Source organism: Pezoporus occidentalis, unplaced genomic scaffold (genome assembly GCF_034315485.1).
Source record: "Pezoporus occidentalis ecotype Australia unplaced genomic scaffold, CSIRO_AGI_Poc_V1 ctg102, whole genome shotgun sequence".
Lineage (NCBI taxonomy): Eukaryota > Metazoa > Chordata > Aves > Psittaciformes > Psittacidae > Pezoporus > Pezoporus occidentalis.
The window spans coordinates 1,116,154-1,137,679 of NW_026912801.1; the positions used below are offsets into that span (position 1 = coordinate 1,116,154).

The 21,526-nt window shown below is 56.0% G+C and overlaps 2 protein-coding genes across 2 annotated transcripts in view; one reads left to right on the forward strand and one right to left on the reverse strand.

The window, feature by feature from the left end:
* The window catches only part of SSH1 (slingshot protein phosphatase 1), a 31,334-nt gene extending 21,809 nt beyond the window's left edge, over positions 1-9,525 (reverse strand). The window contains exons 1-2 of the mRNA XM_062615249.1: positions 9,376-9,525; positions 5,268-5,308 (exon numbers count right to left, since the gene is read on the reverse strand). Coding sequence (XP_062471233.1) covers positions 5,268-5,308; positions 9,376-9,441 — 107 coding nt within the window. The 5' untranslated portion in view covers positions 9,442-9,525. The remainder of the gene's footprint in view (positions 1-5,267; positions 5,309-9,375) is intronic.
* Positions 9,526-10,773: 1,248 nt separating this feature from the next.
* Positions 10,774-17,313, forward strand: DAO (D-amino acid oxidase). Its single transcript, XM_062615275.1, has 11 exons — positions 10,774-10,854; positions 11,741-11,946; positions 12,056-12,170; positions 12,677-12,753; positions 13,156-13,221; positions 13,803-13,857; positions 14,149-14,253; positions 14,717-14,799; positions 15,454-15,571; positions 16,440-16,538; positions 16,950-17,313. The coding sequence occupies exons 2-11, from the start codon at positions 11,753-11,755 to the stop codon at positions 17,079-17,081; spliced, it is 1,044 nt and encodes a 347-aa protein (XP_062471259.1). The 5' UTR covers positions 10,774-10,854; positions 11,741-11,752; the 3' UTR covers positions 17,082-17,313.
* The last annotated feature ends 4,213 nt before the right edge of the window (positions 17,314-21,526 follow it).

The following is a 21,526-nucleotide window of genomic DNA, read 5'->3' on the forward strand; positions in this document are numbered from 1 at the left end:
CCTCTGCTGCTCAGCCCCAGAGGTTTTCTGCCCAGCAGCACACCACGGACCCCCCGGCAGCCACCCTCACTGGTGGCTCCTGCAGCAAGGGCTGCGTCAAGAAGCATTGGTGAGCTAGAGTAGGTTTGGTGAGTCCCTCTGCACAAGGTCTCTGTGCTGGTGAGCATGAGGCACAGACTCCGGGCTCTACAAGTGTTAGGTCAGTGCTGGGGAGTGTTTGGTGTAATGGGCACTACCTTGACATACCAACAGCAAGAACCAGCTGAGGTGGGTATGGACGCACAGCACATCAGCTGCTCAGATGGTTCCGTGTGTGCTCCTGCTCCTGTCCCAGGAAGGATGCAGGGAAACCTACCTCTCCTGTGGGAAAAGAGAAACCTTTGCACTGGCTGCAAGGGGACGAGGTGTGTGCACACAAACAGCTCTGGCAGTGATGTTAACCACTGCCAGGTCACACCCTGGGGATGGACAGCCATACCTTACGTCATGGAAAGCTGATGCAGACCTGCCCGGGCTGTACAAGCTCAACATCACTGACTCCTGCCTGGACTAAAGCCCTCAGAGAGGAAAGGCAAGCTCTGCATAGAAGAGTTCTTCTCATCCGAGATGAACCTGAACAACTAAGGGACACCTAAGGACACAGGTCTGCATCCATCTGAGGCTAGACTTATTTTTGGCTTGTTTTGCTTTCTGGTTTATTTCTGTGTAGCAGTGATGTGATTCTGCATCAGGGCTTCAAACGCTGCAGAGTGATAGGTGAATGTCTGGGAGATAAACCACAACCCAACATTCTCTTCATGCAAAGCAAAGCCATGGCCATGAAGGTGCTCTGTGCATGTCACATCTGAAGGGCACTTGTCAGCAGACCACAGCTCTGATGTGCCTGCGAAATCCCTGACTCACAGATCTTGGCAACGGATTATCACAGATTCAGGTATTTCACATCGAGGCATTTGGAACCAAAATATTTTTCTGACCCAGCTCTAACACCTAAATAAACAGTAACCACATTGGCCTTTTACAGGAACAGAACTCAGAGCCAAGCCAGTACCTTTGATAACGGGGCCAGTTGGTTTGTTTCAAGCCAAACTGCTGAGGCTTCGCGGAAAAAAAAGCTAAAAGAATAAAAGAAAAGGGTATTTATATCGAGTTCTGAGCGCTGGCAGACCTCCTGCTGTTACTCTCCCAGCATCCAAGTAAACTCCTCGTGTTGCTCAACTTCAAGTCAGCAACAGTTTCCTGGAAAGGCCAGAGCTTAAATAAGTGTCAACCAAGCGCAGGCTCCTCGGCTCTGTGGTCTTTGAACACCCCACACAACCCACCACTAATGTAGAGGTCTAATTATATCTCCATCAGCTTCCATGGCCACACCTTCGGGCCAGAAGGGGTCACAAGCCTGGGACTCTGCCTCCCCATTGTACGGAGCACGCTAAGGCAGGATGCTGCAGCCCTGCCAGGATGTGATTCAGCGTCCTGTTTTGCACAGTTAATAAAATCAGCAGCTTCTGCCCCAAGAGCTCCCACCAAGTAACTGGGGGACAATAAATACTGCAGTGAGTGGGACGTGTCGTGTGTGTAATGAGCTGCTGTCCCCACAAACGCATCCTCAAGGCTGCTGCCTGATGGACCCCCAGCCCCTGCACGCTCCCAGTACTGTCAACCTGGCCAAAGCTGCAGATACAGGTCATTCAGTCGGGACTCCCTCCAGCAAAACACACTTACAAATCCCTAAAAGAGTTAAAGATCAGGATGTTAATAAGTAATTTTGGGTACATTAAAATATAATGTACATAAATAACATCCCCAGCTGTGGTGGGCGCTCTGTGCAGCAAGAAGAGCCTGAACAGTGCAGTTGCATCCACCCTTCAAGTTTCCATGCTGATGAGGCCAGCAAGGAGTTTGCTTTATTACAGTGATTTTAACCCAACAGCCTCCTCATAGCGAGTCCTCTGGAGTCTATCATAGAATCATTCCGGTTGGAAAAGACCATCAAGCTCATCGAGTCCAACTGTTAGCCCAGCACTGCCAAGGTCACCACTAAACCATGTCCCCATGTGCCACATACATGTCTTTTAAACCCCTTCCCTGGGCAGCCTGTTCCAACGCTTGACCACCCTCTAAGTGAAGAAATTTGTCCTAACACCCAATCTAAACCCAGTGATGCTCTGTAAGGGGTTTGCCTGCTGTAATTACTCCTCCTGTTGATCACTGAGCTGCAAAGGGAGTTTACAGCAACCTGAGGGCTTCACCTAATTCCAGCAGCAAACACAGAACCGAGTCAAACCAATGCCCAGTGTAACTCCATTACCTTCAAAAGAGAAAATCACTTCACTAAACTACAGCAAAAAAAACCATTAGCTAAAGGGACTGTAGAGCTGGTTATCAAACCAGTGTGGTGCAGCATGTTCCTTCCTGAGCAGGTCATCATGCAGAACACAAAGGTGAGTAAATGAGGTGGAAAGCAAGGGGGACGTGCTGCCTCCTACCCATCCCAAACAGCTGTAGGTTCCTCAGACCTCCAAAGCCAGATGCCTCTTACAGCTGAAAGGTTTTATTGCCGAATAAAACCAAACAGACCTAATGCTTTACTCTCAGTGTTTCAGAAGATGAGCTAATAGACATCTGCCAAGCTGCAGATGGGAGAAGGAGGTTCAGGAGCATTAAGTAACACGGCAAGGTACACAGGATGGCATCAGCAAAGACAGGAAGAGCCCCAGTCTCTTTCTTTATCACCGCTCAGCAGGACACTGGATGCTCCAGGCAGTGCTCTCAGGGCAGGGTCTCTACATGGAGAGGCAGCAGCACAGCCTATGCCACTAAAGCACTCTGCAAATATACACAAGCCCAAATCCTGGAAACCTTTACCTCCACTGCTGCTCTTGCCAGCTCCTGAAACTGGGTTTAGTGGTGCCAAACAGGAACAGCTCTTTCCATATCGATCTGCAGGCTTGCTCACAGGCTGGAGACAACTGGCTCCTGCAGCAGCTCAACCTCCATCTCCCTGCAGAAGTGCCCAAAACCACCCCCCCCACCCTGTTTCTGACCACATGCAGAGGGCAACTGGAAAGCCAACGCCGGTAAAGGTCACAAACTCACTTGTGTTTGTAATTAAAGCCAGTGATTATCTTCCTGTGTTTGCCAGCTCACGACAGCCAACACTCACAACACCACTGGCTTTGTAAAACATCTCCTTTGTGCTAGAGAGCCAGCTGATGGATAGCAATGGAAGTCAACTGGGTTGCACCAAGGAGCAGGGTAAGAAAAATCCCATTGAACCCAGTGGACCCCAATCACGTAAAACTTAAGGGTTTGGGGAAGCAAAATGGACTCCTGGCTGCCTGCTGGAAACTGTGGATGTTACCTTACCAAGGCTTCTGCAGCATTTTGGGGAAGTGGGAGAAAAGGAAGACTTTAAAGCACATTTAAAGTCTAACAAAATGCACAAAGCAACAATATCCGTGACAGAAAGCTGAACCCAGAACATGTCCCCTCAGCCTGTGCTAGGGGAGAGGCTGTTTCAGGGAGAAAACAAGAGAGAAAAGCATTTTGAGGAGACAGAAACCATAAGGAAAGCCTCCTGCTCTTAGACCAGAGAGCAGCAAGATGTTATAAAACCACGATACAGACCTATTCCTCCAATAAAATAATCTAACCAGACCCAACTGCACAGCCTCCACTGAAAATCCTGGAATTTTTAGGGATGAATGAAAATAATCTGCTCAGCAAGCAGATGAGCAAGTATATCATCAGTGTGTAATAGCACATTCATGCTGTACTGATGAAACAGTTTGAGCTGGCAGCAAAGGGGTCTTGCTTCCAAGAACCCTTCATTTACTGACCATGAGCATCACTGAGGTCTGCAAAGTCAGGCACTGGGCTGCTGACCCCAGCACTCAGGGCATGTGTGACAAAGCAGAGCTGCCACCTGATTCTCCAGCAAGGCTAGACCAGGATTTAAAGATCCACAAACCTACCCACAGCCTTTTTTAACACAGGAGACCCGGGCTCAGCTGTTGGAGAAGCAGCACAATGAAGTTGAACAATTCTGCCACCCCATGGGCACTGGGTAAAGTCTCAGCTCGTTGATCCCGAGGAATCCAGCAGGAAGGGGACAGGATCTACCCACCTCCCCGTCAGAGGAGCTTCAGGGCTCAGCCACGCTGTGTGAACACCAAGGCCATGCATTCTCTTCAGTCCTTGGCAGCGTTTCCCCCAAGTACAGCAAAGGATCTGCACAAAAGCCATCCTATTCTCGAGGTCTATCTGATGATTTAATTACCTGGTTCTTATCCTGAAAATCATAGACAGAAGAGCAGCCCCAAGAGACTGAAGGCCAGAGGAAGCTCTTGGGCTCTCAGTATGCAGAGTCATTGCTGCAGCATTTTTCAACAGCTAGAAGAAAGCATCAGCCTTTAAGCCCAGTCTCACTACATCTACCCCCATGATTGCTCTGGTCAGTGATGGATGCTGGTGCCTGGCTTGCAAGAAGACCAAAAGTAGCCACAAACCCAGTGCTTTAGCTGTGTATTGTCAGTGGGTTCATTTGCAATGCTTTTACCTGAAACCAGGATAATTAACGTAGGAAGCAGTAACAAGGAGAAGAGACCAGGCCTGCTGAACCACTGTTGTTTTCACTTTATCTCTCAGACTGGGGTGTACAGGTGACAGGGTAAGAGCTGTCTGCAGCAGCTGGCTTTAAAGTCAACAATCCATGTTAACTCCTCAGACCCCATTAGACTAGAGTCCCAAACCAGCCTCACTGTTACCACCTCTGATCTCTGTGCAAGGCCAGCAAGAGGAGCTTCCCCTTCTCCAGCTGCTACCTCATTCTTTTCCAGCCCCTTGCACGAAGTGGCTCTACACAACCCTGGTATCAAAGGAGTCAAATTCCCGATGGTTAATACCCAGGAAGGAGCAGAGCCCTCCCCTTCCCAACCCATAGCCACAATCTCAGAGAGCAGCAGCGCAGACACAGACACTGATAACAGTGAAGTGCTTTGGCCAGAGCTGAGGAGCAATTTTCCAGTTTCTCCTTCCCAGGAAAGAAAAACCCCAAACCCTCTTTCATGCTTTCAGTTCATTAAACACTCATCTCAAAACCAAACTGATCAGGGAGAGATCACCCCAGTGTTCAGCTCCCTGGAGACCATGCAACCCCCTCCAGGCGAGCTCCAGGCTGGAGTCCTGCCCAGGAATCAGGACTGGGATACATGGCAGGCAATTAACAACAGTGGAAATGATGGTTAGAGCCAAGCAGCTCTGCTTACCTCACGTTTAATTTACGTTCCTCATCACTGCCAACCTCCAGCTGAGGGGAGAAAAGGATAAAGAGAAAGTTACACACTGGTTGTTTCCATACAACTTGTTCACAATCCCCATGCTTCTTAAAGCCATCCCTCAGTGACAGGCTTTGGGTGGATGTTTTCCATGGAGGGGTTTCTTTCCAGTGCCAGGGATAAAGGAGCCTCCCTGGCCATAGATGCCATCAGCACCCAGCGCCGGGTGACAAAGGGGCTCACGGGGATGTTAAAGCTATTAGATCCTAATCCTGCAAGCTGGTCCTAGCGCACAGGTCGGTCTGAAGAGCGCCAGCCTCGGCGTCACCGCCAGCACACACGTGAGGGCAGAACGTGGCAGGACCAGCAGAGAAACGCTGTTACCCAAGAGCTGGGCACAGATTGATGCTGCAGTTCAGGGTGTGCAGCCACAGCACAAGTGCCCTCCAGAGGATGCAGCCAAAACTGCCTGCCTGGGATCGTCACAACCTCCGGTACCCGAACCCCAACCCGGCTCCGATGGGCAGCTCCTCAGGGACCCCTCTGCCACCTCCAAGCTGCCCGAATGCTGGCAGAAGATGCATCCCGACACAGGATGATGGTCGCCCGGTCACCAACAAGCCCTATGTCTGCTGCCTTGCTGATGAACACACAGCTTTGATGGCAGACACGGATCAAACCAGCCACTTTTTCACTGGGCACCGGCGGAAAGTCCCCTTAGGAGCAAATCTGGCTGCGGAACTGCCTCACTGGCCCTCACACTTTATTTATTCTCCTTAAACTGAAGCGTGCCAGCTGCATTAAGCCTCCTCTCAGAACCAATTTCACACAGCTGTGCTTTCCAGCCACCCCCTTCAACTTCTCTATTAGTTTCTGGACAAAATTCCTTCTGAAAGGAAAACAGAGCTGGAGCTAATTGCATCCAGAGCCGACTGAAAAACAAAGGCTCAAAATACTCCTCCTCCTTCGGTCCTGGGTGAGTAGACAGAGGAGGAAGGGCCACGAGCATCCCCTCGGAGGGCAGAGTTGCACCAGGGACGTGGTTCAGACCCGAGAAGTAAAGCAGGGACCTAACAGATCACCCTACAATGGGAAATCCCTCAAAGCTGCAACACAGCAGAGCTGGAGGGACGGAAGCCTTCAAGAAATGATGCTCCATCAGCACTCGGGAAACACTTTGGTATTTACTACACCACTACTCAAACCCCACATCAAACAAGGGCCACCATAAGGGTGACTTGTTTCCAGGTGGGTTTGCAGAAGTGAAACATAAGCAAACAGTTTCACATGAAGCAAGCCTGCAGTTCTGTGTGTGTAAGAACTCAGGTTGTTCCCCACGCCGAGGTGCAGGAGCTGCTCAGTTTAGGATCTGCAAGAACCAAAGGAAGCCAGGAAACAAACCCCAGATGCAACGGCAGGGGCCGGATATTGGAATGATGGCTGTTTGGAGGGAAGGAGATAGAGCAAACCCATGCAGAACGTCTGCAGCTGATGGTGAGCACATACCAGGGCTATTTTTAGTCTGTTTACACTGTGCAGCAGCAGCGCAGGGCCCTGTGAGCACCCCGAGCCCCACTGCCCCCCAAGAGCAGATCCCCTCAGCCCAGGGATGCTCCATCAGGATTTTGGCCTCTGTAAGGTCAGCCCCTGTTTGTTTGGCTCTGTCACGGAGCAACAAGGGGAGGAAAAGCTGGTTTTAAACAAATGGGATGGGAAGTCTTGATCATTGTCAGCTGAGGCTCAGCAGCAGAGCCAGCCCCTGGAGCTGCTGCGGGCTCACCCTCTGCAGAAGCCAACTTGAGTTCAGGCTCGGCTCTCCCTGTATTTCCTATTGCAAAGCTGCAGTAAAACCAGCCACGGCGGACCCCTGCTGCTCGCTGCCACGCTGAGTGCATCCACCTTGCATCCTGCCCAGCTCTTGCGTTTCACGGCGCATCACACAAGCGATGCTGTGGACCCACACCACGGACCCCACCACGGCACAGACAGTGCAGGATGTCAGGGTAACAGACCTGGCACGAGCAGGAGGTGGTGCAGAAGGGAGGTGGCAGCAGAGCTAATGAGTGTGTGCAAGTGTGTAAGAACTCCTCTCTGCTCCTCCGAATTTACACCACGCTAACGCAGAAGGAGCCTCTCCAGGCAGCAGCATCCATCTTATGAATTCCTTCAGGCTCACGAGCTGAGGCTGCAGGAGCGTTCTCACAGTTAGCAAGGACACATGGTTAGCATCTCCCACCTGAAGCATCCGCCAGTCACTTCACACAGGCTAAAAGGCACAAAGAGCCCTGATTCTCCTTGCAAGCAGCACCATAAAGGAGCAGGGCTGGCACTTGGTGGTGGGGCTGCAAACTAACTTTGCAAAGCCAACACGCCGAACTGGGGAAAGGGATGGTTTATAGCTGTGTGGTGTTTCAGGCCAGAAGGGACCACTTCAACTGAATGGGAGCTGATGTTCCTCTGGGAGCCACCCAAGCACACCTGAGCAAGTCCGGGGCAGGGTTTTCAAGAGGGAAGGGGAAAGGTAGCACAGAGCTCGTACAGGATGTGCTGCCCGAGGCAGATGAATGTGATGAAGCAAGAGGCACCTCTCCTGCCTGCACCAGTTAAACCCAGTCCAATTCCACTGCCTGCAAGAGGGTTACAGCCCATGTACACCTGTGGTGATCAGGTGGCCACTGGGGCTCATTTAAGCCTCTAAACCAGACTCCAACAAAATTCCTTCTGAAAAAGCCTTGGGAAAGCCCAAGTCCTGTGTCCAACACAGTGTGGCCCAAGCGCCAGGTCCCTGCAGCCTCAGAGCCCAAACCACAGGACACGGATCTACACGCGCCAGTTGGGAATGGAAGGGATGAGTCACGTCTCCCAAGGGAATCCCACGGGAGAACCTGCAGCCTCGGGCAGCGTCTCCCTCCTGCTCCCCCCCGCGGAGCAGCTAATCGGGGGAGTCACAGGGACCTGACAGGTGACAAATAGGATTGTTTACCTGGCAGGAGGGGACAGAGCCAAGCCAAGGGCAGCAGCATCAAGGGAGAGGGGCGGGATGCAAGGGAAGGATACGCAGGTAGACACCGGGCTTGTCTTGGAGGGTCAGGAGGAAAACAGGGGATGAAGCAAAACAGACACGGGGTGCAGCTGTGTCTGCATGGCACCTGGGAGCTGTGGTGAGGGAACACAGCCCCCCAAAGCCGGGCAGAGGCAGGAGATGGTGGTCCTGGGGTACAGCAGTGAAGGGGTGCGCAGCAGAGCTGGGACGCTCCGCTGCCTGCCCCATCAATCAAGGCAGGGATGTGCGGAGCACAGCACCATGGGCACAGTGGGTTACGCAGCACATACAGGGCCCCAGAGCAACAGAGCTGGCAAGGAGAAGAGAGCAGCAGCGTGGGGGAGCAAGGGAACATCACACAGGGATGGGGTGTATGGGGTGGGGACCGGAGCTGCTCCAGCACCATGGGGAAGGGCTCCGCATGGGTCAGCAGCTGTGGGGAGGCGGTGCCATTGCAGCACAGGGACAGAGGGGGAAAAGCGGAGCATCCCCGGGCTGGGGGCAGTGGCTGTGCGGGGTCCAGGGAAGGGGAATGCCCGCAGCCAAGGGGCCAGCAAGCAGCGCTGCTCCATGGAGGCCGGCCCAGGGCGCTGCCGGGGATTCACCGGGCAGGGAAGAGCGAAGCGGCTGCCCCGGGCTTCAGCAGCTCGGGCTGGGGCTGGAGCAGGGCACGGCCATGGGGAACAGGAACGTAAAGGGGCGAGGAGGGGACGGGGCAGAGCGGGGAGATGGCCCCAGGCAGCCTGGAGGAAGGGGAGGGCTGCGGGCTGAGGCGGCACCGGGGGGCGGCGAGGGACCGGGGCCTGTGAGGGGCTGGAGCCGGAGGGATGTGGGGAGCGGGGGCCGTGAGGGGCCGGAGCCGGAGGGATGTGGGGAGCGGGGGCCGTGAGGGGCCGGAGCCGGAGGGATGTGGGGAGCGGGGGCCGTGAGGGGCCGGAGCCAGGAGCAGGGGGCCCGGAGCCGTGAGGCGCTGCTCGGGGCCCAGCCGAGGCGCTGAGGGGCCGCGTCCCGCCCCGCTCCCCGTCCCCAGGCCCGGCCCGGCCCGGCCCGGCTCACCTCGCTGGTGCTGGCCGAGGAGGCGGCGCTGGGAGTCGGCGAGCGCTGCAGCGTGACCAGCGCCATGGCGGCGGCAGGGCCCGGCTACGGCGGCTGCTGCGGGGCTCCGGCCCCTTCCACCGCCCCGGCGGCTGCGCAGCCCGGCCGGCCACGGCCCAGCGGAGGGGCGGGCCCGGGGCGGAGCCGCCCCTCAGGGACCCGGGTTCGAGTCCCGGAGCGGGAGGAACGCGGTTCCCATCACCCCAATGAGCGTCGGTGGGGTCTGAGCTTCCCCCGTAAAGCAGCCGAAGGGTTTCGGGGTGCAGCAGCCCCTAAACCGGAGCGAGGGGTCAGCGGTGCCCAACGCAAGAGGCAGACCATCAATGGGGTGTTTGGTGTGGGTGGGAAGCCTGCGGTCATTCAGGCTGTTGGGGGACTGCCTCTCCCCCTGCATCCCACGGGATGCACCGCTTGCACCGGGGGTTTGGGCTGGCAGCATCCCAGGGGATGCTGTGGATAACCCATCTCCTTCGTGGCAGCCAGAGCGGGATCCCAGGCTCTGGGTTTGCTGCCATCCTTTGGGGCCAGCCTGGATGGGGTTGCTCACACCGGAGCCCCTGGCACAGCGATGCTCCGGGTGGGAAATGCTACCAAAAGCATTGAAGGTGTCGGGTGTGTGAAGCACAGGGGTCTGCAGAGGGGCCGTCCCTGCTGCTCTCCTGGGGCAGAGCATCCCTCTGCTCACGGTGTGTGCCTGCCCTCGCCTTTCCTCTGCCTTCTGCGGGAGCGAGTCCCCATCCCTCGCAATGGGTTGTTCTGCACGGGTGAAACCCTGGGCCCAGGACTCCCGAGACACGGCTGCGAGCTGGCTGTGCAGGAGATGAGTTCCTGTTTCCGTCATCCTTGCGGCCTCTTCTATAAAAGCTTTAGGCACGGTAAAACCCACAATTGCAGCAGCTCTGCCCAAGCACAACGTGTACCTCCAGGGCTGCCTCCCCTCCTAATGGTACCCACACCAGCAGAAACCTGGCTTTTCAGCCCAACGCTGTGGGCTTTGTGAAGGGAAAGGCAGCTCAGAGATGAGAAACGAAGCCCTGTGACCCCTGAGAGGGGGAAGCTGGGCAGCTCCTGGGGTCCATCGGCAGGGAGGCGATGCCTTTTCTGTCTTACAACACAAAACCCAAGTGCGAGGCATCCCCTTTTCCCAGCTCCCGCAGGAGCCCGGTGCCTGGGCTGTGTCCATCCAGCAGGACAGGCAGCAGTATCCATGGTGACAATGCCAACGCCGCCATGACCCTGTTTTCCCTTCAGAGCAGCGGTTCTGGGCTCCGGTCCCGGAGCCGGGACTTTGGCCCCGTTGCTCAGGGCCGTGCTGGGATCCCGCTGCCCTCGGCACTTGGACCTTGCTCTGCGGGGCTGCAAACAGGCTCCTGGGGAAGGCGGCTTTGTCCGAGCCTCCAAACCCCGCAGTTCCTGCCCCAGGGACCCCGCACGCTGCAGGTAAGCTGCTGGAAGCCCGGGTCCCCAGTTAGGGGAATGGAGAACACCTCAGCTGGTGCTGCAGGGGCAGCCTGGGCCAGCCCCCGTGGCTGCAGGTAGCGGAGGCAGCCCCGGTTCCTGCTGGCCATGGGCTCTAGAACCAGTGCAGATGGGAAGCCATACGCCTTTCCTGCTGCCTTTGGTGCTGTTACATCCCCATGACTCATCCCTTCATCCCAGCAAATGCCAGTCCCTCTGCGGGCTGCCTTCCACAGCAGAGATGCTGCCTGCACTTCACCTTGCCCAACTAAAGTGATAGGCTGGAATTTAGTCTGGCGTGCTGCTGGCATCCCTCCCACAGCCACCCGCTGGCAGGGATGCGATCCACACCATCGCGCCCCATCCCTTCCTGAACTCGGTCCTTGGCCGCTCTCTGCCTTGACGGTGCCCACAGGGCTGTTTCCAGGCTGCAAGGTGGGAAGCTCCACTTAGAGGGAACAGGCAGGGGGTGCAGACCCTCTTTGCACCCACATTTACAAAGAGCCGGGGCTGGGAAGGGTCTGGGGGTGGTGGCACAGCCACAGCACGCGAGGGCAGGGATGCGAGGAGCTCTCCTTGCACTTAATGCACTTGGCGTTGCTCCCTGGAAAACACGTGCTGGTTTCCATGTCTTTTATCTGTGCCAGCCTTCTTTGTGTCCAGCCCATGCTGGAGCTGAGGAGAATTAGGAACTCCCCGGAGCAAGCTGGGTCATTGCTGGGAATGGAGAGCTCACAGCACCCTACAGGAGATGGTGCCAGTGCTTGGGCGCACAGGAGCGGCCCAGTCCCATCCCTACAGCAGGGTCAGGTCCCACAGGAGCTGTTGCCTCCCCGGCGCTGCCCTTCAACCACTGCCATTGCCGCAGGGAGCCGGCGCCATGCGCGTGGCCGTCATCGGCGCGGGGGTGATCGGCCTCTCCACCGCGCTCTGCATCCACGAGCGCTTCCACGGCCTCCTGCCCTCCCTGCAGCTCGAGGTCCACGCCGACCGCTGCACACCCCACACCACCAGCGATGGGGCGGCCGGCCTGTGGCAGCCCTACCTGAGCGACGGCGGCGACCTGCAGGAGACGTGAGTGAGGAGGAGGAGGAGGAGGAGGAGGAGGAGGAGGAGGAGGCGGGTGCCGTGTCCCATCGGGTGCACGAGGGGCTGAGCCCCCACTCTGCTGTTTCCATCGCAGGCTCTGGAATAAGGAGACGTTCGATCACCTCCTGGGGCTCCTGGGCTCCCCAGAGGCGAAGGAAATGGGACTTTTCCTGATCTCTGGCTATAACCTGTTCAGGCAGCCGGTGCCGGTAAGGAGCAAGTCACAGGAGGGCTGGGAACGGCTCCAGGGGTTGTGCTTCTTCCCAGAGGATGCTCTGAACGCTTCCAGATCACAGAACCCCAGCCTGGTTTGGGTTGGAAGGGACCTTAAAGCTCCTCCAGCTCCAACCACGGGCAGGGACCCCTTCCACTGGAGCAGCTTGCTCCAAGCCCCTGTGTCCTTGAGCACTGCCAGGGATGGGGCAGCCACAGCTTCTCTGGGCACCCTGTGCCAGCGCCTCAGCACCCTCACAGGGAAGAGCTTCTGCCTAAGGGCTCATCTCAGTCTCCCCTCGGGCAGGTTCAAGCCCTCAAACCCTCCCAGGTTTGTGACCGGCTGCTCAGGACACTGCCTCCTGTGCCCCAGTGCTGTATTGGTGTGAAAGTAGGGGCTGAGCCCCCGAGGGTGGGAGCCAGCCGTGACGGCTGCCTTGGGGTGAACCCCCACTGAATCCCGGTGATCCAGGTTCATGAACAACCTTTTTCCCTACCGCAGGACCCGTCTTGGAAGGACATTGTCCTGGGGTTCAGGAACCTGACACCCAAGGAGCTTGAGCTCTTCCCTGGTTACAGGTAGTTGGTGTGTTCTCCTCATAGGCACTGATGGGCAGGAATGGCTGCATGGTCCCAGACCCTCCCCGTCCCCGGGCAGGAAGGATGGGAAATGGCAGGCACAGGAGGGGCCTTTCTTCATTACAGCTTCCCTTGGAATAAGTAGGAAACACTGAAACCAGCCTAAAAAAGCACAGCCCAGCATGGAAGCCATTCCACCCCCTCTCTTAGCTCACCAGACACAGCCAAACGGGGGGGAACAAAACCAGCAGAAGGTGTTTTATGCTGTAAGCAGAGGGGAAAAGCCACACACTTGTGCAAAGGGGAACCGGGGTCCCAGAGCTGCAGTGGATGCCGGGAGCACTGGGAGGGGGATGCTCACATAAAGATGCTGTGGGTCCTTACGGCTTCCTCTGGTTTCAGCTACGGCTGGTTCAACACGGCGCTGGTGCTGGAGTGCAGGAGGTACCTGCCCTGGCTCACCAACAGGTCAGTGCTGAGCCACCACGGTGCCAGGGCAGAGGGGAGGCACCCTGGGAAGCAGGGAAAAGGGGCTGGAATTCCTGCTCATTGCCTCCTCAATTTGATAGAGCCCTGGAGCATGACAAACATGAAGGTTATCCCAGGATCCCAGCCTGGTTTGGGTTGGAAGGGACCTTAAAGCTCATCCAGCTCATCCAGGGACCCCTTCCACTGGAGCAGCTTGCTCCAAGCCCCTGTGTCCAACCTGGCCTTGAGCACTGCCAGGGATGGGGCAGCCACAGCTTCTCTGTGCAGCAGTTACGGGACACTTAGAGCTGCACCTGGGTGCTTTCAGCTATGGGAGTATTTAGGGCTTGGTTTTGTTCTTGTCACTGCTACCACGGAGCAGGGCCCGATTTGCAGCAGCTCTCAGCAGGACTGACCGCAGTCAGTAGCTCTGGGCCATTAGGGACATGAACTAACGGCTGGAGATCATTAGGAGCCACCAAAAGGACCATGGATGTTCATTGCAAGGAGCAACAAACCATACCTGGGTATCAGTTACAGGCTTTTAATCTGTCAGCAACAAAGGGTCTTGTTCTTCCCAGGTTAACAGAGAGGGGAGTGAAGTTTTTCCATCAGAAGGTTGAGTCTTTCCAGGAGGTGAGTGGTGATGGTGAGAAGGGGCAGTGGGTGGATGCAGGAAACAAATGACACCGGGGAGGATAAAGACTCCTGTGCAACAAGCGATGGCTGAGAGAGGCTGGGGCAGCACAAGCATCGACACTACGGTGTGCCCTGAAACTGCACCCACTCTCAGCAAGAAGCCATGCCCTGGACCCAGCCCTTATGGCTGACCCACAACCACACCACTGGAGCGAGTGCTTGGGCTTGGCGGTGCCGCAGGGGCCTCGTGGGTACCACCCCAAGCACCTCCACCTCTGTCTCTTGCAGATGTTTGCCCAGGGCGTGGATGTTGTCATCAACTGCACCGGGGTGCGTGCAGGGGAGCTGCAGCCTGACCCGGAGCTCCAGCCCGGCCGGGGACAGGTCATAAAGGTGAGGAGGGTGCTCTGGGATGGGGGGAGCCTCCTCTGTGTTAACTGTGGGCCTGGGGCACCTGGGGCTGGAGCCACGCTGGGGTCAGGTCCTGAACCCCAGCAAACCCTGGTCACGTAGAAGCCTCGTGCGTGTGGAGCCCAGAGCAGAACACACGGATCCTGTTCCTGGTTCAGGTCTGGGGATGCCCTCAGCCCCTGGGGGATGCCAGAGGTGCAATGCTAACGATAAAAACACATGAAATCCTTGGGAGAGGAGGGTGATTATCTGGGGAAACAGATCCAGGGAGGAAGCCCCCCCTCCTTGCCTGCCTGCCCTCCCCTCTCCCTGGCAGGGAAGGCAGCGCTGCAGTGTACAGGGAGCTGGAGCAGAAGGGATGTCACCACGTGTGTCACTGAGCTGCCTCCTGAGCCAGGCACCCTCTTCTCCAGCTCTTCCTGCCCCTCTCCCCTTCGTCTCCCAGGTCCTGGCTCCGTGGGTGAAGCACTTCATCATCACTCATGACGTGGAATCTGGGATCTACAACTCACCGTACATCATCCCGGGGTAGGCGATGGGCAAGGAGCCATTCTGCAAATAGGAGCTTCGGATGCTCACAGCCCCCAGGCAAAGCATTCCAAACAATTCCTGATCACAGTCCTGGCTACACACAGATTCCTCTCCCTGTGCTGATTACAGCTTGAGCTGCCATCAGTGGGCATAGGGCTGGAAGGCAAAGGAAGCAGCTGAGTCCAGGACCCAGGGGCTCTGCTCCTGCACACCCACATTCATCCATCCCCTTGTCCTTGTGCTTCCCAGGGCTCAAGCACGGCTTTAGAAGGGTCCAGCAGGTACGGCCACCCCAGCCTGAACCCACCTCTTGTCCTCTGTCAATCCACAGTTTGGAGCAGCAGAAATCCATTCCTTTGTGTGCCCACCGGAGCCGTCCCGTTCCTCCCAGCTCTCCCCCAGCCAGGCAGGAGCAGTCCTTTGATAGAAGATGAAATCAGCTCCTGGGGTTGGCCCAGGCCAGGGCATTTGAATGCTGCCAGCATTTAATGACTGCCTTGCTCACGAGCAGACACAGGGGCACCGCTCTGCCTGCTCGGTGCGAGCTCCTCCCGCAGGAGCAGGGTGCAGGCTCGGGGTACAGCAGGATCCACAGTCACAGAGTCCTGGATGGGGCACTCACCACTGTCACCTCCTTGGCTTTCGGTGCAGGAGCGAGTTCACGGTGCTGGGAGGGATCTACCAGCACGGCAACTGGAACGAAGCAAACAGCGCCCAGGACCACAAAACCATCTGGGAGGGCTGCTGCCGGCTGCTGCCCGCTCTGCAGGTGGGTGAATGCACCCAGCACCCCGCATTGCTGCTGGATCTGGGGCTGGCGTTACCCTTGAGGCAAGATCTGTAGGAGAAAGGAATTGCTGGTGACGAGCTGTTGTTGTGCCGTGGATCAGCTGGGAAGGCAGCGCAAGGCTTTGGCACAGTGATGTGATCTGAAACTGCTCTGCCCAGTCACCCCTTGCAGCATAGAGCCATGGAATTGGTTTGAAACCATAGTTTGGGTTGAAGGGACCTTAAAGCTCATCCAGTTCCGACCCCTGCCACGGGCAGGGACCCCTTCCACTGGAGCAGCTTGCTCCAAGCCCCTGTGCCCAACCTGGCCCTGAACAGTCATAGAATCATAGAATAGTTAGGGCTGGAAAGGACCTCAAGATCATCCAGTTCCAGCCCCCCTGCCATGGGCAGGGACACCTCACATGAAACCATCTCACCCAAGACTTCATCCAACCTGGTCTTGAACACTGCCAGGGATGGAGCATTCACAACCTCCCTGGGCAACCCATTCCAGTGCCTCACCACCCTCACAGGAAAGAATTTCCTCCTTAGATCCAATCTAAACTTCCCCTGTTTAAGTTTTAACCCGTTACCCCTTGTCCTGTCACTACAGTCCCTAATGAAGAGTCCCTCCCCAGCATCCCTATAGGCCCCCTTCAGACACTGGAAGCTGCTCTGAGCTCTCCACGCAGCCTTCTCAATTGGGTTCATTGAGCACCCTTGGGGCTGGTGCGGCAGCAGGGATGTGGGAGCCCCCGTCCCCACCCATTGCAAGGGCCCTCCTCTCACGGATCCCTCGGGCTGGGCCGTTTGGCTGCTGGAATTCAGGCAGACGCCCCCGGCTGCTGCTGGGCTTTTGCTTTCAGGAAGCAAAGATCGTGGGGGAATGGAGCGGCCTGAGACCAGCGCGGCCCCGGGTGCGCCTGGAGCGGGAGAGCATCGGCCACGGGCAGCTCCAGGCACAGGTACCCCCGCTGCCCAGTGCCGTTAAGCACTGCGCTGAGAGCGCATCACTCACTGGGAACCCAGCTAACGCTGCGGGGCTTCAGCCCCACGTTCATCACTCCTCACTCCATCCCCCCTCTAATACCAGGGGAATCTTCGGGCCAGTTTCAGCCCAGTGCCACTGGGATTCTGTGGGTTGAAGGGAGCTTAAAGCTCATCCAATTCCACCCCCCTGCCACCAGCAGGGATACCTTCCACTAGAGCAGGCTGCTCCAAGCTCTGGCTAACCTGGTGCGTTCGGTGTTTTCCTGCCTCTCCAGCAGCTTTTGGAGGGAAGGATGGAGCAGAGGGTCACCGAGTGCTCACTGGGAGGTTGAGGGGTCAGTCTAAAGACAGCTTTCCCAGCACCGATCCCTCCTCTTCTCCCCCAGGTGATACACAACTACGGGCACGGTGGCTTCGGGATCACCATCCACTGGGGCTGTGCCATGGCAGCAGCCAGGCTCTTTGGCAGCATCCTCCAGGAGAGGAAGCTGGCCGGCTCACCGCAGCCCCGCTTGTGAGTTACCCAGGATGATGGTGGCAGGAGTAGCTTAGGAATCACAGCAGAAAGATGGGAATAACACAGTGCTAACAGCCGGGCTCTTCAACCCTCCTGCCAGCTCCGGGTCAGGTCCATAGAGTCTCATTGCTGGGAGCTGCCAGTTCTGGTGCTGTCGTTTGCCACGCAGCCGCGCTCCCTCCACCCCAGCCAAGCACAACCTACCTAGAGGCAGCGCTTTAAACCACGGCCTATTTGCCTGCTTCACAGTGCACTCATGTCTGGGATCACTCTGCAGAGGGCAGGCAGGGCTCAGCTGGAATCCTGACCCTCCTGTGGTTCACCTGCATGACGGGACACTGAGCCGGTGCCACCTGAGGTCTCCAGTGCCTGCTCCAACACCCAGGGTGTAATTAGGTTTGCAAGCTTCCCCCAGGAGGCAAAAGCTCCTTAGTAGGAAGCAGCCCTGCAGCTCCCAGGGAGGTACCAGCAGCACGTGCTGCACTTACAGCGGCTTTCCTCATGCTGGAGCCAGGACAGAGCCCGGGCGCGCAGCACCTGGTTAGCGTTGCTGGCAACAGACAGCAGCAGTTGCCTAAAACGGGCTCCCCAAATGCTGTTTTTAGCAACAAAAGCAACACGTCCCAGCCCTGCGCGCTTGCCAGGCTCTATATATAGCAGGAGCACACCCAAAATAGCCGTTCTCAGCCCTAAAACTCCCATGGGCTCTTCAGCATCTTCGCTGTGGGATATGGAGTGGCGCTGGAGCTGCCTCGGTGCTTCCCGAAGGGATGGGGAGTGCTCCAGGAGGGTCTGAGCCTAGAACGCAAACAGAAGTGATTCCTGAGTGATTTTCAGCGCAGGCTGATTGTGCTTGTTCCCTGAAAGGCCACACTTTTATAGGTGTGCACAATAAAGGTAATGTTCAAAAACCTCGTGTGTGGAGCCGTCTCTTCTCAATGATGCCATGGATAGGGCTGGAAACGCTAATTCCATGGAAACACCCCTGGAGATCTTCATTCCATGTCTCCACATGCATTTTTCCTGACGATTCCGTCCTGCAGGAGGAAGAGACATGGCTCTAGATTCCAAACAGACAAAGGGGGCCGGGATAGCACCATGGAACATGAGGTGTTGGGGGTTAATGGCATCCGGTCCGCTAAGAACTCACAGTCCTGGGCAGAAACGGGTGGGACTTGCTGGTGTAGCTCACCCCATGGCTCTGCTCTGCAGGCAGAGCAATGGGAGAGGTCTTACGCTGGTGGCAGCCACAGGTGGGACGTGGTGGGAGTGAAGAGCCACAAGAGCGAGGTTCAGCTCCGTGGTCCAGCAGAAGTGAAGGAGGCAGCGGGATGCAGGCGCTGCACCGGGCTCCTCGGCAGCACAAACCGTCTCCAGCATCAGCAGATTCTGTGCACTCCGACAGCGCTCGCCTGGGACACAGAACAAAGCTGGAATCACGTCAAGTACCAGCAAAGTTACCCTCAGCGAGCAAAGAGCACTCGGGAAATCAGAGCAAGCTTTAGAAGTGCCCGAGGAGGCCAAAAGCTTCCCAGTAAAACACCAGAGAACAAACCCTCTCCCTCAGCGTCGCTCCGGGACACAAACCCTTCCACACTTACAAGCTCTTCCCATTCCCAGGAACAGGAGGCTGCATCCCAGAGGCCTGTCGGGGCTGCACGAGGAAGCTGAAGGCACAGGGCGATGAGAAGGCTCTGCGGTCGGTGCGGAGTACGTGCAGCTCCTTCGTCACCGGGTCAGCAGCAGCCTCGTGTTTGCAATAGACCTCAGTGTAAGAGTATGATTTAAAGGGCAGAGGAACGCAGCGAGGGGGATGTGCTTGCCCGGGGTTTATAGGAACGAGAGAGGGGAAAGAGAAGCTTCCATGAAAGGGTAAATAAGCAGTGCCCAGCCCGGGCACACTTGGAGCTGCCTCCTCCCAACACACCTCTGTGCTCGCCCGCTGCGGCATTAAAGGCATCACCGGGACTTCCCCACAGGCAAGCAGCCAAACGGACTGGTTCTTATTGTCCAAACTGACTGGAACGCAGAAAGCAGCTAAAGACCTGCAGGTGAGTAAGGAAGGGAACGTTCAGGTGTGCTTATCTGGGAGCTTGCTTGTGCTTCCTATCGCTTTCTGTCCAAACACGCAGAGAAGGACTTGGAGCCGCAGAGCGCTGAGCCCTCGCACAACAAGCTGGGGCTCAGCATCAAGGCAAGGAAGTGGTGAAGTTGCTGCCCCTGCACAGACCAGCCCAAAGCCTCTTTACTGAAAAAGCTATTTATTTGTTCGACAGAAAATAGCCAGTGTGGAATCAAACTCTCAGGGTCGCGTAACCTGGGAGCAGAGGGAGTATTTTACAACGAGCTTCAGATACACAAAGTTCTCCAACATTGAAACGTATCCAGCATAGAAACCGTACATCCAGACCCAGGGAAACATCCCGTGCTCTTGAGGAATGACAAACCCCTCCATCAAAGCACACGGGGAGATTCTTGTCCCCAACACCAGCTTTGGATGGGAACGTATCAGACACTCAGCAAACCCCTGACCCCCCCCAGTGCTGTTTGCTCTCGACTGGATCTCCCTTCATTGTTTGAAATGAACAAGCTATAGTAATTCATCAGTGAAAAAGACTCAAGGGTGTGTAAAACCATCTTTGGAAGCTTCTTATGTACATCAATGGTGTTGCCATATTAACAAAATATGACCTGTGGTTATTTATAGGCTATTGTGTACAACCCCAAATGCTGGCTGGTTTATCAGTGAACAACCCAAACCATCCTCCCGTTATCAATAACACGCAGGAACATGCAGAACCTGAATTTCAGCGCTGTTTGATGAACTGTGGCAGGCTCCTGACCACCCTGCTCAGCTCATCCAGAGCATGGGAGATTGTCCCAGGCCTCAGTGAGCTTTTATCCTGCTTTAGGCACCACCATCTCTCACCCAAAGAGCCAGCGTATGAAGATGTTGCAGCAGGACCAGTCTTGGCACTTATTAAATACATTTTCAATGCAGAATTCGTACAAAGTGGAAAGCAGAAATGCCTACAATTATTTTTAACACTGTAAACGTCACAGGTTAAAACTGAACCACTCAACAGCACCCAAAGGTTTCTCATCACCTATAAATCTTTACCTGGGAAATGTTTAATCTGAAGCAAATGTATGAGCTGTATCTGCTTCACCTAAACCTCTCTGAGTGCACGCTCTGAAGGCCACTGCAATGCAGTCCTTTCAGCTGTTAAATATTGCCCCCAAAACCCCAGGTGATGTGTGAAGATTAACAGTGGGAAAGCAGAACCTTAACTAAAGGTGCTTGGTAACAGCTGCTGGGCTGAGCACGCAGACAGAGACAGCAGGGACAGAGAGAACCAGCACAGAGACCAGGCTCTGTGCTTCCATCAGCCACATCTAAAGCGGGATCCCCCGGGAGCTGAACTGCACTTCCCTGGTGCGGAGGAAAGGGAAGGTTGGTGTTTGGACCAACCGCACCTGGGGTCTGGTGCTGCAGGAAATGAATGGGCAGACACTGCGGTGCCTCATCAAGCTTCAGCCCTTCTCGGCACAGGGTACCCCACACAGAACATCATAGAATGGTTTGGGTTGGAAAGGACCTTAATATCATGCAGTTCCAACCCCCCTGCCATGGGCAGGGACACCTCACACTAAACCATGGCACCCAAGGCTTCATCCAGCCTGGCCTTGAGCACTGCCAGGGATGGAGCATTCACAACCTCCCTGGGCAACCCATTCCAGTGCTAACAGCCTCTTCGGCCTCTCCTCATTACTCTGAGGTTCCTCAGTTTCTTTGAGGAATCGTCCACTTCTCATTTCCCTGCAGTGCTGTAACAAACAGCCTAAGGCACCCCCAGCATCCTACCGCATCCTGAGCATCCTACCGCAGTGCCACAAAACCCCGAGGGAAAGCTGAACCCCAACTGTGCCCACTGGTACTGCACCCAAACACAGACTCAGTCACCCATTCCTGCCCCCCACAAAAGGGGCCTGGTTCCCTAAATATTCCACTGTGCAGAAACCTGGTGCACGCTGTGTCTGCATGAGACAACTGAGCACTATAGAAGTGCATTGCATCCCATAGCCTAGTGATTCGCATTGCGTCCACCTCACTCACATTTGGTTGTGTATTCCGGAGCCTGGAATCCTGGAAATAAACTGAGACAGGTCACAGCTTCCTCACACACAGCCACAGATATCTGACCTCCTGCACGGTGAGAGGCTTCTGACAAAGAAGGCAAGCTCCTCCCCACCTGAATGCTGTTATATTCTCTGATCATCAGCCTTGAGGAGCTACACCTGATGAAGTTCCTCCTCTAAGCTAGACTGCAGTTTAGAATCATAGAATAGTGAGGGTTGGAAAGGACCTTAAGATCATCCAGTTCCAACCCCCCTGCCATGGGCAGGGACACCTCACACTAAACCATGGCACCCAAGGCTTTGTTC

Bases quoted from the DNA above. Each gene is read 5' to 3' on its own strand.
- DAO (XM_062615275.1), top strand. From the start codon at position 11,753: ATGCGCGTGGCCGTCATCGGCGCGGGGGTGATCGGCCTCTCCACCGCG. The intron at 11,947-12,055 runs GTGAGTGAGGAG...TTTCCATCGCAG, and splicing joins GGCGGCGACCTGCAGGAGAC to GCTCTGGAATAAGGAGACGT. The intron at 12,754-13,155 runs GTAGTTGGTGTG...CTCTGGTTTCAG, and splicing joins GAGCTCTTCCCTGGTTACAG to CTACGGCTGGTTCAACACGG.